This window comes from Scophthalmus maximus, chromosome 14, assembly GCF_022379125.1.
Source record: "Scophthalmus maximus strain ysfricsl-2021 chromosome 14, ASM2237912v1, whole genome shotgun sequence".
NCBI lineage: Eukaryota > Metazoa > Chordata > Actinopteri > Pleuronectiformes > Scophthalmidae > Scophthalmus > Scophthalmus maximus.
In genome coordinates, this window is record NC_061528.1 from 18,159,646 (window position 1) to 18,177,176 (window position 17,531).

The window sequence follows — 17,531 nt, forward strand, 5'->3', positions numbered from 1 at the left end:
TCCAAAGTCACCCCTTCTGCTATATTCATCACTTCTGGTACAAGAAAAACAACTCTTGGTGTTTTTATTGGTGTGCACGGGTGGACTGGGGATGAAAAAGACAGGTGGACCTGTCACTCAGACCAGCCAACGTTGACAGTCAGGTATTTAATAAACTGTATTGAAAGCAGCTGAGTTATGACCATATGCCAAATGTTGTGCGACCATGACCCATGGCCGTGCCCCCCACTCCCTCCGCAATCACACTGAGCCCGCCTGGGCCACCCACCGGTTTAGTCGTCAGTGTCACCTCAGTCGGTGCGTCTTTTTTCTTTTTCTTTCTATTGCCTCGTATTGCATCATGCCAATATGGTTGAGGCTGCGCTCTAGGAAAGCTTGTAAGAAAGAGACACTCTGCCCCTGCTGGCAACTTGCTATGTTCCTCGCTCTGCCAGTAATCGGAAGGACTGAGAGTGGAAGTATAAGTTTGACAACGGTGTTACAAAAGTCACTAATGCCGGCGAGGTCTAAAGCTTCCTCTCTACTGTGCAGCTGTGAGGGAAAAGGAACCCCCTCCATATAAAGGAATCGCATGGCTCCCAGAGAAATGGGTTAAAGCAACTTCTCCAACTCCATAACTGTAAAACTGTCACATTTTACTCTTATTTCTCCTGTTCTACTCCTATTTCACACACCAGATCACACACGCTTTCTCTGGACAGCAGCAGCTGTACAGTGTGCCCAAATGCTTCGGTGGACAAATGAAGGTTGCTGGAAGAAAAGAGAGAAGCCCGGCTTTGAAATCCAAATTAGCGCCAGTACAAAGGCAGCCTTGGGCTGTCTTGCCACCACTCTGCTTGCTAACCTTCTGTTTTCCTCCACTTTGTCATACCTTTAGGCTCATATTGCCAAACCAATTCATTTAGCTTCGCTCTGATTTTGCCTGAAAAATGTACAGACATAGATGAACGTTTTATTTTTTTATTTATTTTTTATCTTAATCAGTTTAAATATTGCATTCATTCGGAAAGAGCTTTTGTCTTTGGGGGGAAATTTAGGGCTCTCGTCATTTCAGCAAGCGGACGGGAGCCAGTGATTAAAAAAACATCTCTATGATTAGCTCGCTAACTAGCCCGTTCTAACATCTGGACTGCAGCTAATTGTTTGTACCATTTATATTTGCATCTTGTCTATAAAAAAAAGATCATAATTAGCACAAGCTTCCACTCAAAACACTGGATATTTCTCTGCGCCTTCAGACAAATCTTGTGACCTTCATTACAGTCTCCTCCACCAATACAACCGCTTGTTGGTCATGGCAATCGCAAAAATTCCAACCCCTGATGAACACCATCAGATGTGGCTGAAAGACTTGACAAAAAGTTGACATTGCGAGAGAGATATTTTGTTTAAAATGAAAAGTCCAACACGACTTTATTCCTATTTTCCCATCTCGGTACATCTGTGTACAATTGAGTGAGAGATCACGCATGCAGACAGAGATCCAGGAGAATTTCTATGTAAGTATAGTATTGATTAACCTTACCTAATTTAATAAATGACTTTGGTAAAGCGTAATTCTTTCGTCCGCTGTGGGGTGGTAATACATAACAGCAGATAACAGACAGATATCCAGCCACTCGTACTGAAAGCTGCTTCAGTCAATGTATCTGAAATACTAGTTGTTCCTGCTTTACAGCTCAAACTTTAACTGTGTTGCTTCACGTTCAGATGAGCGTCGCTCTCAGATGCAGAGGGCAACGGTGTCCAGCGGGAAACATACGTCTGTAAAATCCCTCTGTGCGCTGCTTGTACCTACACCAGCACTAAAAGGCAGACAGACAAAGCGAACTGCCAGTGAACACAGTGTAGAGTATTTAGCAGCTGGAGAGATATTTCCTTCAGGAGCTGGTGGAAGAACATTGACTCCAGATGCCAGTGTTGCTTTAAACGTGCCGGATTGGCCCCGGTTTGCAAATGAGCTTTCAGTATCAACCTCGAAGATGATAACATGTCAGGGTCCTGTTTACAGCTTGTTTCAGCATGTGAACTGAGGGTTTATCAGAGCACTTTGTGTGTGTGTGTGTGTGTGTGCTGGAAATGGCTCCCTGCGGGAGTGTATGCAAGGAAAGTTCTCACACATAATTTGGCAACCCAAGCAACCCATTCCAAACGAATTGAATAACTGCAACGAAATGTGACAAGATGTTAACAGCCTATGTGTACATATCCTCATGTACGAATGACGCCAGACACGCCTGTGAAAGTTTGCACTGCCTGGAGAGTAGTTGCACACATGAGACTGTTGCTGGGGTGACCTCTGTGGCAGCCATGTTGCAAAAGGCATAGTCATCATCACCAGCATTTCAGAAGCATCCCGGCGCAGCTCGCACGCTGTCTTCACACCGGGCGAGTTTAGTCACGCGACGAAACTGAGCTTGACCGTGGGACCATTTGTGCTTATGTAGCACCTCCTCAAAGTGATCAATGCTACTCCACCAGTAGACCAATAAAATGCCTAAAATGGAAATTTTGAAACTGGGTAAAGCGCTGTAATGTGAACAATATCTGTCTATAGTGCGATGGAACGATGAAATCCGAAAATGGGCCGCCCACTGTCGGCGCTCACGTTTGCGAGACAATCGATGAGATCGCGGCTAATTGATCGATGCGCGGCTTTTCAGAATGTCACCAAGCACAGTTATTTGGAAGGCGAGTTTAGTTCTTCAATGTTTTGTTGCGCACGTGAAACGGTGGTCAGCCAGTCGAGTGCTGTGCAAGTGTCATCCTCGGTCGCCGACATACAGCGACAATAATTGTGTCCTCTGCATGATGCGACGTCAGGGCGTCTGACTACAGTGGGGAGGATCAACAAAGCGTCACGCGAAAAAAAAATTCTCTGAATTTCAAATATTTCAACTCGTGCGAGTGAAGCGAGTAATGCCAAATTCGCGCCCCGTCTTCGGATGTGATTTACTCGCGCTCGGTGTGAACACACCATTAGTCCCAACCCCTCCCCGATGCATGCATGTGTGTGTCCGTGAAGAAATCCATGCTTTCTGTATTCATTGTGATGACGCTAAAGACCTCTGGGCGTGTGTTTCTCTGTGTGTGTGTGTGTGTGTGTGTGTGTGTGTGTGTGTGTGTCTGTATAACAAGCTGTTGTTTGCTGCAGCAGATGAAACCCGTGCGTAATGAACCCCATTAGCTGAGACAAACGATGGATATTCCCAGTTAATGATCTTCAACTACATGAAAGGAATCAAAGCTGTATTTGTCGACATGCGATGGCAGCTTTGCTTCCTTAATATCATGGGGTAAAAGTGTCTTCACAGCCGTGACAGGCCGAGACAGAAACCCTTTTGTTTCCTCTGAAGGGCTTTTTCCATGCACATGGCTTCAAATTTCCTAAATTCAAACAGGGTGAGTGTTGTTGTTTTTTATGTTGTAAAAGTAAATCGGATGCTGCGTTGCTTTCTAGGGCTTTCATGGCCAAAAAGCATGTCAATTACAAGCCGCATCCTGCCCTGTGTGACGGCAGGAGGTTATGTCCAAAATATATGAATAATATTGAGGTCTCTTTGGATCGCCAGGAGGCAGAAAACCTATGAATAGCATCCATGTCGTCTTCGAGCGGAGCAATTATGCCAGGCCGGCCGGACGAATCCATTCCTGCAGACTCTTTTTTTTTTTTTTTTTAGAAATGCTCCTGGCCAATTATGGGTTAAAGGCAGTGCATACTTCCCCATAAGCTACTGCCTATCAAAGGCGCAGCCATCTAAGGACTAGGCATGGATAATTCTTTCTTTCTTACTTTCTCTTTCAATTATTTCCCCCAAGTCTTTCTCTCCTTTACCTCCACCAGTAAGATACTCCAATTATCACTGAGGAGCCCCCCCCCCTCTACTACTACCCACCCCCATCCCTCTTTGCATCATACTCCACGTGATCATAACCAGCTGCTGGTGATAGGGAGAGAGACAGTGAGTGAGAGAGAGAGAGAGAGAGAGAGAGAGAGAGGAATAGAGGGAGTGAGAGTGAGAGAGAGAGACTTTGTCACAAAGTGAACGGGAGGACCGCTCCGCCCGTGCAGGAGAGCATCTCGTCTCACCCGTGGATACTACTCCCTCTGCCACCCGTCTCCGAAAGCCTGTCCTTGGGATACTCCGGCTACATCCTCTCACTTTTTAAAAAAAAACAACACTTTTATCACCACCTTCTCTGTCGCCCCCCCTTTTTTCTTTCTTTCGAGCCCTCCTCCTCCTCCTCCTCCTCATCCTTTGAGCATCGTCCTCGCCCCGCAAGTCTTCTCGCCCTGCCCGGCTAACTTTTTGCCATTCGCCAGCCCGACTCCATCCCATCGCTCGCGGTTCCATCGGCCACCAAGTAGGTCCTGCTCTCATTGCGGCAGCCTCCTGCCTCCAGCCTCCAGCCTCCCCGGGATCGGGCGGAACCCATTCGGTCGCTCTGCACGGGACACTGCTACATGGGGCGCACGGTGTCGCTCGGAAAATGGTCTCCTGTCGGTCTCTAGGCGCCCCGCTCAAGCTGTCGGGACTGGAGCCGCCGGTGCGCGTCCGCGTCTCTTCCTCGCCTCGCCCGTGCTGCCGGCACCAGTGAGACATGGCTCCGTCCGTGGCGGCGCGGGCACCGCTCGCGGAGCCCCGGCGGCTGCGCCAGTGGAGCGGCGCGGCGGCGGGCGGCTGGCTCAGGATCACCCTCGTCTCGTTCCTCGCCACTTTACCTGTGGAGCAGCTGCGCGCCTTCCCCTCGTCCCTCAGCGACTGCCAGACGCCGACCGGCTGGAACTGCTCCGGTGAGGCTCATTTCGCCCAAAAGCAGAGTGGCAGCCTGTGTTGTTGTGGCGGCTCCGTGGGCTTTTTTTTGTGTGTGTGTGTGTGTGTGTGTGTGTGCCAGCGAGCCATGCCCGGCTGCAGCGCTGGTGCCGAGGAGCATTTGGTGGTATTTTTGTGTTGTTGTTGTTGTTGTTGTTGTTGTTGTCGTTGCTGCAGATGCTAAAGAAACGCCGCAAAGCCCCACGGCGAGAGGATGCGGAGTTCGGGCGCGCGATGCGGATTTAGCCTCGTTGAGTTTGCGTCGGAGCGCGACGCGCGCCGCCGGTCGTGTCCGAGCGACCACCTGGAAAGAGGCTTTCCACCAAGCTGAGTGACAGCAGCAACACTGGGATCATTTTTGAAGACGCATGTAACAAAACGGTGGGGGGGGGGCTGTCGCCTGTAACGCGATGTGCGCCACGGTAACAGTGCCAAACGCGGTCAGTCTCGAAGGCAACTGTCCAAAAAAAAAAAATACTCACGGCTCTCCGCGTAACTTGACTTGACATGAATGACTCTGGTCAAACTCGCGCGTCTATTGCATTTACAGCTCGGGTTGGACACGGCTCTTGAAACATCCCCTTCAAAATCCAAGAGGCAGGCGAAGAAGTCCCGTTGACTATAAATCTATTGCGTCGGCGTGTTTGGCACCTCGGTTGTTCTCGCCAAGTGCTTTTCTTCAAATATGAATGTGGTCGTTGTCTTTAATAGGCCACCGAGCTGTAAACTTGTTTCCTCTCTCCTCGGCGCCCGAGGCGACGGAGGGAGCGGACCGGGGAGGAGGGGGGGGGGGGGGGGGGGGGGTCCTGCAGGGCGCAGCGCCTCGCCTCCCGTTTGTAAATCAGCCGACTGTGCCGCCACATATTCCCCCTTCTGCCGCCTGTCCAAGTCTGAGCCCTTAAAAAATAGCTCCGGGCCGATTGGAGACCACACACTCACGGCCGGCACAAGTATTGCCACCGTGGCGTGTGACAAGCCCACACGTCCAGTATCCCCCCGGAGTCGTGCCTTTTTGCAGCCAGGGACAGAGTGGGCCTACTGTAGCCCTGCCGGATCTCATCCAAGGGGGAAAGCCAGCCTGTACTTGGATACAATCTTCATAACAAGGAACATCATGTGTTACAAACATCACAGGGCGCTTCTTTGTAGTGGCTTGCAAGCTGGCAGCAGATTACAGAGAAATTAACAGTTCACTTGAAGGAGAGAAAAAAGAAAGGACAAAAAAAAAAAACCCTGTCACAAGATAGTGATCTGGTTTGGATATCAAAGTTTTCAAAAATGAGTTTTGATTAAAAACACACAATCGGCGTGAGATGGCAAATATATATATATATATATGTTTTTTTTTAAATTATTGTGATTAATAACTTTGGGATGGAGTTGTGTCGTTATTCAAACGCAGGCCTGTCTGGTATTTTCTTTTCTTTGGATTTGTTGTTGAGATAGTTTTCGTCCGATTTTTTCCCCTCCGGGAATCCAAAGCAAATGCCAATAGAAGAGAGGAATCATCTCATCTGTTTAAACATGTTACATGTCTGTGAATCTCCGTGGTATTTGGATATTCTGACCTCCATATAATACAATGCAACGTACATACTGGGTGTTTCATTTTTTTTTTTTTGCTGCCGCTGCTGCTATTAATGGTGGCGAAGATTGGCTTGTCATGATCGATAATGGTACATGCCCTGTCCAAATAACACATTTGCCTACCCCCCGCCACCCCCCCACTTCCTGACACTCTCGCATGCATTTCGGCGAAGGCTTTTATCCAACACGCCTTGAGGAAGCCTAAGTGCATATACTGAGCATAATACACAAACACTCACGCACACGCACGGAAACATGCACACCCAGCATCGGTTGTAATTAATTGAGCACAAAAAGTGAAAAAGATAAGCCCCCGACAATAATAAAAAATAATAGCAATACCAATAATAAGGATAATACAGCTGGCACATTTCACTGATAAGTATGAGCGGCAGTGTCATGACAATTAGGTAATGGCGTTCAGCAGTGGTGCCTTTGAAACGAGTAATGAGTGAGATTCTGTTCCATGGAATAAAACAGATGGACAAAAGACTTGGTGTGACAAAGATTGCCATTCTGTTTCCCTGGCGTCTGTTGATTGCGATGAAAAGCTGCTACTGAACCCTTCACTGTGGCATTGTAAGTAATAATTATTGTGCGGCCAAAGTTGCATCAGGCAGGATTCATCAAGAGACAAAAATAACCTTCATTTTTGCTAGTTGAGATGTTGTATTTTTTGTTTAAGTAAATTATGTGTTAACATTACCTGAAATGTAATTTCAGGTTATTTCAGGTAATTAAAACCTCACACGATTTAGTGACAATGAACAACATGTATGCTGACATTGCATACATTGACTTTTTGTTGATTGGTATTCCCTGTGTATACTGTTGCATTGGTCAGCACTGTAGTTACAAGAAGGATAAAATCTGTTGTTTGCCCTGGGCCTTTCCGTGTGGAGTTCGCATGTTCTCGCCATGTCGTCATGGGTTTTTGCTCCCGGTACAGTGGCTTCCTCCCTAAGTCCATAAACAAGCTGTAGGTTCTCCATGAATTGCCCGTAGGTGTGAGTGGTTGTTTCTGTGTGGACTGGTGTCCTTTCCAGGGTGTACCCCCACCTCTTGCCCAGTGAAAGCTGGGATTGGCCCCATCCAACCTTCAGCCATCAAATGATAAGCGGTATAGCTATTGGATCGATTGTGTACTGCTTCATCATGAACCAACTACTTGCTCATTTTAAGAATTACACATTTAAAGGAGACATTATGCACATATTCAGGTTCAAAATTTTAATTTGAAGTTATTACTTGAAAAGGTTTACGTTCTCTAATGTTCAGTAAACACATCTGTTTCCTCACACTGTTCATTCATGTAGCTCCTCTTTTCACCGTCTGTCTGAAACGCTTGGTTTTAGCTCCTGTCTCTTTAAGGCCCCTGCTCTCAATGAAGTCCAGGCTGCTCTGATTGGCCAGATGGCCCACTCTGGTGCGATCAGTCAACTGCTTCCAGCATTACCTGGCCTTGTTGGGGGCCTGCCAGACTAGCCGCTCGACATGCTTTAGGCACGTCCGTGAAATGGTGATGTCATCATATGACGAGCCGTTTCGGGAAATCTGTTTTCTGTCGAGGAGGGGAGCTGCCTTTACCACGGACTTTTGGTTTTTTAACTTTGTAGACCTTTTACATACACAGTGAACCTATATAACACGCTACAAGAAAGGGGAAAAACTGGAAAACCGTAATATATGTCTCCTTTAAGAAAATAAAAGTACCTATATTCTACTTCATACTTGAGCCGCTGACAAGGTTCCTGAAGGGGGTTACAGAGAAAGAGGTAATAATACACCCTCTGATTAGTAAGCTACTACTCCTTCGGTGCAGATTGGAAGCTACTCGCTTGGGGCCAGCTGGTTGGCATGCTAACGTCGGTAGAAGAAAAGAAGTGATAGAAATAGAAGCAAAATTATTGTTTAGTTGAAAGTTTGCTAAGGCTGGATATGTAGCCATAAGCAAAACTTACACAAAATAACTTTATGCTACGATTACTTTTTTGGCCAGTTGTAGGCATTAAAAAGTGTCAACAGAACACTGACATACTAACATATGAGTCATTTTTCAAGTTGATGTGGCACACGTGTTTGCAAACATATTTTGCAAACAGATATGTAGCAACATTAGTATTCATTTTAAGGTTGTGTTTGTGTCCACCTGACGAACGTGATTCTAATCTTGTCCTAGTTAGTACTCTGCTTTGGTCTTGTCCTTCTCCTGGGGATTAGGTAATATTGGGGAATATCTGGCTCTTTGGCTGATTAATGTCCTACTGCCAACAGTTGCTAACTTTGTCTGTTTAATCCTGGGAAGGTAGAGCACTGTGGTTTATTAAAGGCCTATTTTTTTACTACCTGGGGCATCTGCTGAGGAATGCAGTGAACGTCCACTCCAACAATATGGTATGGGCTATAAAACCAAAGCAATGACCTTAAAGAAACCAAACACTCGTACATTTGGTGATCTTTTGCCTGTAAGTTTTGGCCTGTATCAATTCTTTATTATCTTTAATAGATGCACCTTTGTCAACCGTCAGCTCATGTCATTTTGACATTGTTTTCAGCCACCGTGAAGGAAACAAGTTGATGCTCAGAATGGTAATGCTCTTATCTGCTGTTAATGCCAGTTTCAGTCAATTCAGATCCACCTTTTTCAGAATTAAAATAGTTTTTTTCACACGCTGTTGTATGTAAGTTGTGGTATGAATTTCTATCTCACATTTCCCGTGAGGGAATTACTGTGAAGAAGCCACAATCCCTTCCTCACTGAATGCCCTGCTATAGTTAACTCTGAAAAGCTGTGTGATGCTTTGATAGTTGAAGTGACAGGGAATAAATTGAGAATATGCAAAGCCCCCTGTAAATCCCATCAAGCAAAGAGAATTACCAGTAGTCTGGAGAGAATCGCCCATCTGCTTTTTTGTCAACAGAGAGGACAAAAGTGCTTCTCCTGCATGCAGGTTCCACATTACTGACAAAAATTTGAAGCCAAAAACTATGAACTATATGATTAGCAGTATTTGCAAGGTCAAATCAAAATGGGATGGAAATATACAAATTGATAAATCGCTCTTTTATGGGAGAGGTTAGAAATGTTTTAATTAAAACGCTTTATTTTATCTACTTCCTGTGTTGCGACTGTGCTTCGAGTTATTTTGCCTTTTAATAAGCATAATGGGCTAAACCTCCATAACAAACATTTGAAAACCTGTTGCAAAGGTAAAGAAAAAAAAGGGCCCCCAGCATGAGAGAGGTCAAGAAAGGATGTCTCACCGCTGTGGTTGTTCAGCCTTCATTATTAATTCAGCCTACTTAATAATTGATCAGCACAATGCTTAAAACAGGAGGTAAGGACTCTTTGTTCTTCTTAGTGTTGTGAAAATTCCAGGTAGGTAGGAGGAGATGCATTTGGCAGACAAGCTCTCTCTTTTAGACAAGTAAGTGCTTCGCTTGCCATCTTAATCGTTAGCATATAAACATTACCTATTCAATATTTGATGTTTGCCAGCTTGTTTTCGTTAATTATTCAGTTTACTGTAATTTCCTCCTGGAACGGCGGGGCATGAGCAGGAAGTGTAAGTTTTCCTGGCCTCTGACATGGTGTAACCTGGGCTGTGCGCAGAACCCGTATCCCTTAGCTCAAATTGAAGCCTTGTGGGAGACGGTGGAATTGAGAGAATTCATTCTAATCTACGTGCTTATAATTTAGATGAAGAAAAAAAAATCAGAAAGCATACAAAGTAAAACAAAAAGAAAAGAAAATGTACAGTTAACAGATTGAGACATCCACATCCCACCATCTTCAACTAACAGATTACTAATCTTCTGTTTAGATGTAATGTAAATTCAGCTAACACATTAGGTATTATTATGGACACCCCACTATGTCCTTACAGTACGACTCAAATGTATTGCTGCCATTATTTCATCTAGTCTTTGCTTGGTCCCTGTCCTTTAAATACAGCTTTGACGTCCAGTTTCTTTGTTTTCAAGTGGTAAACTGCCTCACAAAAATTACACAGTCTTAACTTTAGTTATCACATTTTGCCCTTGTTGTTGCTTTGATGGACTTATTTTTCTGAAGATAGTATTGAATCTGATTTATAGATAGATGGATGAAATTCTGGCGTTACAGCAGCAGGTATCAGTCACACAACAGACCTTACAAAATATTTTTTTCAAATGTAAACATAAAAGAAGTGCAGAACTATACAAGTACGAAGAATATAAATATAAAATATGTACATAATATTTGTGCAGGTGTTTAATCAGTTACCAGTAATGTGCATAAGATGATGACATTCAGGTGAAAACGTGCTGGATCTGTGATAAATATAGAGTCCAGAGTTGGTCTGTGGCAGGAAAAGATTTCCGATAATAACCAGAATCGATAAGCAGAATCGGAGTCAATAAAATTCAAACGATACCCATCCCGAGGACAGAGACAGCGAGAGGTGATAAGCAAGTTTAGTTAGATAGATTTTTTAAAAGAACATTCACCATGTAATGTTATTCTCTATTGATATTCTTCCGACAGCAGGATAGATAAACCTTTGGAAAATCCAGTTTCTACAATTTTTTTTACAAAGTAATGAATGGGTTTGTAATTCTTAAGGTTTTCTTTAAGGCTCTGATTCTGAATCAGGGTTGGTTTAATGGTTATGATACTGCTTCCAGCATTTCACAAGATTTAACAAATATTCCTTGGTTAAAATTTCGACTTCTTTGATATACTGTATTTGCAAAATGTGTTCCTGTCAGAAAGACTTATCTCCAAAATACTGACAGTTATAGCTAATTCATGTCTGTGGGTGATTATAGCTCTGCACATTGGAAATGCTCATCTTTAAATGTTTCAAACCATGGGTATGCTGTTTTTTTTTTAATGATTTTGGAGGTCTAAGCCCAAGTGCTGAAAAGAAAGTGAAAAACGTTTTGCAACTTTTACTCTCACTTTTCTGAATTTCTTTATTCTTTCACAGCAGAGGCACTCTATTTTTGTGTGTTTAGTTTAGTTTTTGGAGACAGGCACTCTGTATTTGTCAGAACTGATTTTTCAGCTGTGAAATCGATCCCGTGTTGGAGACGCGAACAACAACTGTTAGCTGGTGTGGATGATACAGCCAGAAAACTGTTGTGTGCAGAGCAGTCAGAGTTGGGTATCGTTAGCTGCTCAACAGGGAAAACAGTCTTCTTTGTATTAACCCAGAGGCCAAAGTAGCAATAGAGCATTTGAAAAGGAAACTTTTGAACAACAACGACAAAAAATCCACACGAATGACACTTTTAGCTGTTATTCTTTTAACAGAAAACAGTAAGTTAAATATGTTCACCCTCCAAAATTGACAAAGACTCACGTTTGTGTTTTAATGGCACAGATACATTTGTTATTACAACAAATCAAATTAATATTGATGCTTATGTCTCTCAAATATGTGTATATTTCAGAATTTTCCAAAAATCTTCCACTTAACAAAATGTGAAGTTACTGCAACAATGGGAAACATTCTTTCATGGTTAAAAGACATACCATCCCTATAGGATAATGAAAATGAATTTGCATATCAGAGTGATCATGTGTCATTCATTAATGTGAAAGTAATAACATTGTTGAGAATATTGTATCCCAAAGGCCAATAGCTGACAAGACAAGAAATAACCTTCAGGTTGTGCTGCTACTGTAAATCTATATTTGTACTCGCTTGTAGGCAATCGTTGTTGTATAGCTAATTGAGATTTATTTTTTCTTTGAAGGCCAAACCCCTGTTGGACCTGATATTTCCGAGAAATAATCATCTGGGACTTTTATTCTATTATGTTATTCTTAATTGTTTCATTCAGAGGCTTGATGTCCACAGCAAAAACGGTTCTGCCGTTTACATCTTTATAAATTCTTTGCAGAAACTATATTTTTTAGCGTAGACAAAGTGCACTTTTATATTTCATCTATAATTCTTATTTTACTATTCATGAGACGATAAGGATGACTCCATCGTAAATAAATCCCTCCTAGGTATTATTTACCAGTGCATTCTTGTTTACTGCTTCCTGCAGATGTCCAAGCTTCACATCTGTCTTTTGGTAAAGAAGACAGTTTGATGGCATGAGGGGGAAGCCACATGCTGCCTTTTCCCTTTTATTTAAATACAATTGCTTCTTGTCTGTGTGTTTGCTTTCCATAGCCTGCTGCTGCCCAGGAAAAGTTTGGGAGAAAAAGCATCTCGCTATCTAGATGACTGTACATTTGAACAAAGGGCTTGCACTTAATGGTCTTTTAGGGGCCTGAAGAATAGCAGGTTCGTTTTAGCATGGGCTTCTTTTCCGTGGGGTATTGTTGCCTCCTAGGTTCCTCGCATGGCTTTCAGAGCTGTTACATGCGGAGGTGGCCGCTGGTTATTATAGTGAAGTTACGGGAGGTTGTATGACAAGGGGCCAATATAATAGCTCATCTATGAATAGAGAAAACAAAACATTGCCAATGCCCAGCTTGTAATGTGGATGGTTGTGTCCAAAGTAGAGCTGCAACAGTTAATCGATTAATCGATTAGTAATCCACTACTAAATGAATCGCCAACTATTTTGATAATCGATTAATCGTTTCCAGTAGTATCTATGGGGAAAAGAAGTCAAAATTCTCTAATTTCAGCTTCTTCAATGTGAATATATATACAGTAAACTAAATATCTTTGGTGTGTGGACGAGGCAAAACATCATCTCTTGGTATGGGAAACACAATCAACATTTTTTACCATCCATTTTATGGACCAAACAACTTATCGATTAATTGAGAAAACACTCAGGACGCTGTTATTTGGTGATTAAACATACCTGTTAAAGTGTCTACAAAAGGCGAAAAGTAACCCCTTTCGTGTGCTTAATTTTGAGTTTCATTAAGCTTTTTATTTGAGCAAAGCACTTGGTTTTGTGTCCCTCCTAGGTCCCTTTTACAGTCCTGAAGATTAAAAAATATAAAGGCAGATTCAAAGTGCTTTTTATGGAGAGCTGAAAGTGAATATCACTCAAACAGCAAAACTTTAGATGTACTTTTCAGTCGCTGTTGTGTGATTGCGTGATCGAGTTTGGTTAATGACGGTTATTTGAATGCGACTGTAGTGACTAAGTCCAATAAGTCGCTACTGTTTGCTGATGGAGTATTGTTCAGACGTGCACTCCTGATAATGAAAATCCACTCATTGCCGCTCATCTAACAAAATGTATTTAATTTCTTAGTGTTCTTAAACTGGTCTGTCCGTCACTTCCATTACGTTTTCACATAAGCTTGCAAAACAAAAAAAGAATCTGAAAAACATAAATGACACACAAGCACAGTCAAAAACCGTTTGCCTCTTTTCATCAACAGCATCCGTGATTGCTGGCATGAACTTAATAGCACACGGCCGGCCCCGGCCCTCATCATACACCCCCTGCTGCTCAGGAGGAGTGTACACAAGAAAATACAGATAAAGTATATGGCTCCTACAGCGACTATTTGCATTGATGTTACAACCTTGACCGAGTGTGAGTGGAACAGGGAGCAGCGTGCTGGGCGGTGGAGGGATGTAAGAGAGCAACAAGACATGCTGCTGGAGTGTCCTTGAGTCAGACACCGGCGTCTTACCTTCTCTCGGAGAAGCCGTTCGCAAGCTGAACTTGGACTTTGTGCTCCCTGAAGAGGACGGTATGGCAACGGAGAATATCTGTATGAGATCAGTTATGTCCTCAGTGAGGAGATTTCTGCTCAGTCTGGAGCTGCCTAGTGAAATAAGGTAATTGGAATAATGTTAGTATCAACGCTATCTCACCGCCTGGAAGGACACATTTCAGGTTTTCCCATTACTCAGGTCCTCGGTTGTTTGGTCCATAAAATGTAATAAAGTGGTGAAAATCGTGTTTCCCAAACCCAGAGATGATGGTTTTATTTGTCTTCACACCAAAGAATATTTAGTTTAATGCCATGGAGGAGCTAAGAAACCAGAAAATGTTAACATTTTAGAAGCTGAAATCAGAGAATTTTGACTTTTTTTCCATAAAAACTACTTGAACCGATTAATCGATTGCCAAAATAGTTGGCGATTCACGTAGTAGTCGCTTACTAATCGATTACTAACTGTTGCAGCTCTTCTCCGTTACAATATTTACAGTGCAGCAAGCATCAACGTGTTCGGTGCATGCCCACTTGAGTTAACACATAGGTTAAATGATTTCTCAGAAGGCCACAGAGCGTGAACTGAGACAAACAGAGCAACAGACCCCACATTGTTCATCTGAGATGAGCTACTTTGATGTTCATGTTCAGTTTCCAATGCCTTCTGGGCGTCAGTCTTTCCTTGACTTGTTTGGCGTTATTTGTCATATGTATTACTAACTAGCTCTAAAATAAATGTTTAAAACGAACAAACCCCAAAGCTGCCGCGGAGCCAGAATGTTTCAGATAATGATTACCCTTATCAGTATGTCACTGCTCTGTCTTTGATATGTGTTGCGTCTATATCCAGTCATCTGATCAGTCTGTGAGGTTCAACTTTGTGGACTAGTACTGTGGAATACAGTTGTAGTGAAGAGTAAAACTATTTACACATCACGCTGTGGATGAAACACATGACACTGCATTAACTGGTCTAGTGATTCCAACTGAGCTCAGTGAGAGGGTCAGATGTTACTGTATTGGCTGAATAATACTACTAAAAACGTCTTTTTATTCTGTCCTGTCACATCCATATAGTAACAATTTTTTGGACTAAATTCTGTGATTTCAAGACACATAGCCTCAAGTATTCAGTCGTCACAGACTGTCCCTTTAAATTGCAACAGTTCTATTATTATCAACGATGACGGTAATCTTTACTGGAACTTATGAAAATAAACGTTAAATGTTAAACAAACTCACTGCTACACAAAAATATGTTATACTTAAAAAAATGTAAAATAAAAGTTCAATTCAAACAACTGCAGCAATACAAAGCAGACGGTGACAACTGTGCTAAGACAATATACACACTGGTTTATCAGTCAGGCTTTAGAGTGGTTTAAAGCTCATGTAACAGATTTTACAGTCACATTGGATTTTTACACTAAGCTCTCCGAACACACAGTACAAACAAACTGAGAATCACAAGTGTCTTCCATTGGGAGTGCACAATCCCAAAACAGGGATATGATCAGATCCTTTCATGTTAGCAAGCCATCATCAAAATAACAACAGTGTATGCTTTTTAAATTATTATTAAATATCCCCTCATCAACTTACGCCTCTGCAACAAATAATGTCACTGACAATGTGCGGCTCCGTGTGAAATAGAGTGACCGTGCAAATATGCACGGTCACTCTATCATGGTATCATGATGAGCTGGACTTTATCACCAGTAATTTAAATTTAAACATCGCCATTTGCTTCTTCCACCCTTAACATTTGTGACATTGTACTTTACAGGGACAAAAAGAGGCCACAACGATGAATCAACATGCTTTAACGGGGAACATTTCCTAGTCATTGTCAACTGGAATTTGGTTAAATTTAGACTCATGCACTTTGAAATGCAAAAGAGCCCTACAAGTGCACATGGGCTGCTTTTTGTAAACAATCCGTTCAGGTATAGACTAATGGCCCAGAGCTCCGTCTACAGTCCCATGCCCACGTGACTCTTTGATTTGATTCAGGTTGCTTTGTCGGAGTCATCTGAGATCCCTAACGCAGCCGGAATCGGATCATGTCCCAGGTTTCGCCTCTCCAGGACGACGCCACCGGGAGTTTGCCTCGTTGTGCAGTAACAAATGTCAAAAAGGAGCGACCCCCGAATGAATGTGTGGAGACGCGCGATGAATACAGATGCTTCAATACAGGGCAGCAAAATGAATCGCATTGCCGTGGCCTCTGCGGTCACCGGATGCCACATCTATTGATCACAAATGGGATATTTTGGTTTCGACAAGTCAGACACATCTCTCTCAACCATCGTCATCATAAACACCGAATGATGAAATATCTTTGCTTGTCCTCTCTCCGGTAGAGCCCAGAGACTAGTGCTTTTTATCCTTGTGCTCTGTACTGGCATTGTTTTTTTGTTGTTTTTTTTAAGTGCACAGTGTGTGATCCAAGAGCCTTGGGAGCCATGACTAATGGCAGAATCTCATTATGAAAGACTCTGATTTTGTGCTTAGGTTTCGCATTGCTTTCAGGCTGAACAGAGAGACACTTAGTCACTGATCTCTGTCTCTTGTTGGCTTTGGTCCTCCAGGTTTCGATGACCGGGACACAGACCTGTTCCTGTGCGACACCAACACGTGCAAGTTTGATGGCGAGTGTCTACGCATTGGGAACATGGTGACATGCATTTGTGATTTTAAGGTAAGGCTTGTGATTTTTTAATTTTTTCTTTTTACTGTTTAATTGTTTGTTTGTTTTTGTTTTGTTTTTTGCTGAATTCCTCCCTGAACAGCGATTGTCATACCTTAGCAACTGTAACTATTGGATCTCTTTATAGCCTTTTCAAAACCAAAAACGCACACAAAAAAAGGAAGGAAAAGGGAATTCTGATTGGTTGGTAGGTGAAGATAAACTTTATTGATTGTAACAACAGAGACGGAGGTTGACAAAGCAGGAATCTTAGATATGTATTTAAGGAATTGGAATATGAACAAAAAACTGCGATACGTGTCTGCTTTCAGAAAACAAGATTTGCAAGATTTTTCCTTAAGAACATTTGTTTACTCAAAAGTGTACATTTTTTCAAATGTCGAGCAGTCACAGGGGGATTCACAGAACTCAAGTGTTCTGTACCAAATGTATTATTTTTTTAATGGACATACACAAGTAAAAAATAGTCATGCACAGCATACTGTATGTTAATAAACACTTTTATGGTATTGGAAACATGTCGAGTTGAAAAGATAAGACATATATTGTCAAAGTCCTGTATAATAAACCTGATCGAAATCCATTGTCTTGATTGGACAATATTGGCCCTCAGAGGAAGTGTATGTGCAGCATGAACCCAGTTTACAGCTCCCTGTCAGTGCCCTGGTCCACTGCTTGCTCTTGACCTCCAGACCGCCACTGATGAGACTGAAAGGCTCTCAGTAACGGCATAAATCCGGAAATTTATGCCGCTCTTGATTATGGCTCATACTTAACTTTTACG

The 17,531-nt window shown here is 42.8% G+C and overlaps 1 protein-coding gene across 2 annotated transcripts in view; it reads left to right on the plus strand.

The window, feature by feature from the left end:
* The first annotated feature begins 4,007 nt into the window (after positions 1-4,007).
* The window catches only part of tmeff2a (transmembrane protein with EGF-like and two follistatin-like domains 2a), a 100,200-nt gene continuing 86,676 nt past the window's right edge, over positions 4,008-17,531 (plus strand). The window contains exons 1-2 of one of the 2 annotated variants that reach the window (XM_035604792.2): positions 4,008-4,795; positions 16,629-16,738. In XM_035604792.2, coding sequence (XP_035460685.1) covers positions 4,603-4,795; positions 16,629-16,738 — 303 coding nt within the window. In that variant the 5' untranslated portion in view covers positions 4,008-4,602. The remainder of the gene's footprint in view (positions 4,796-16,628; positions 16,739-17,531) is intronic. The other variant, XM_035604791.2, reaches the window with a different exon arrangement.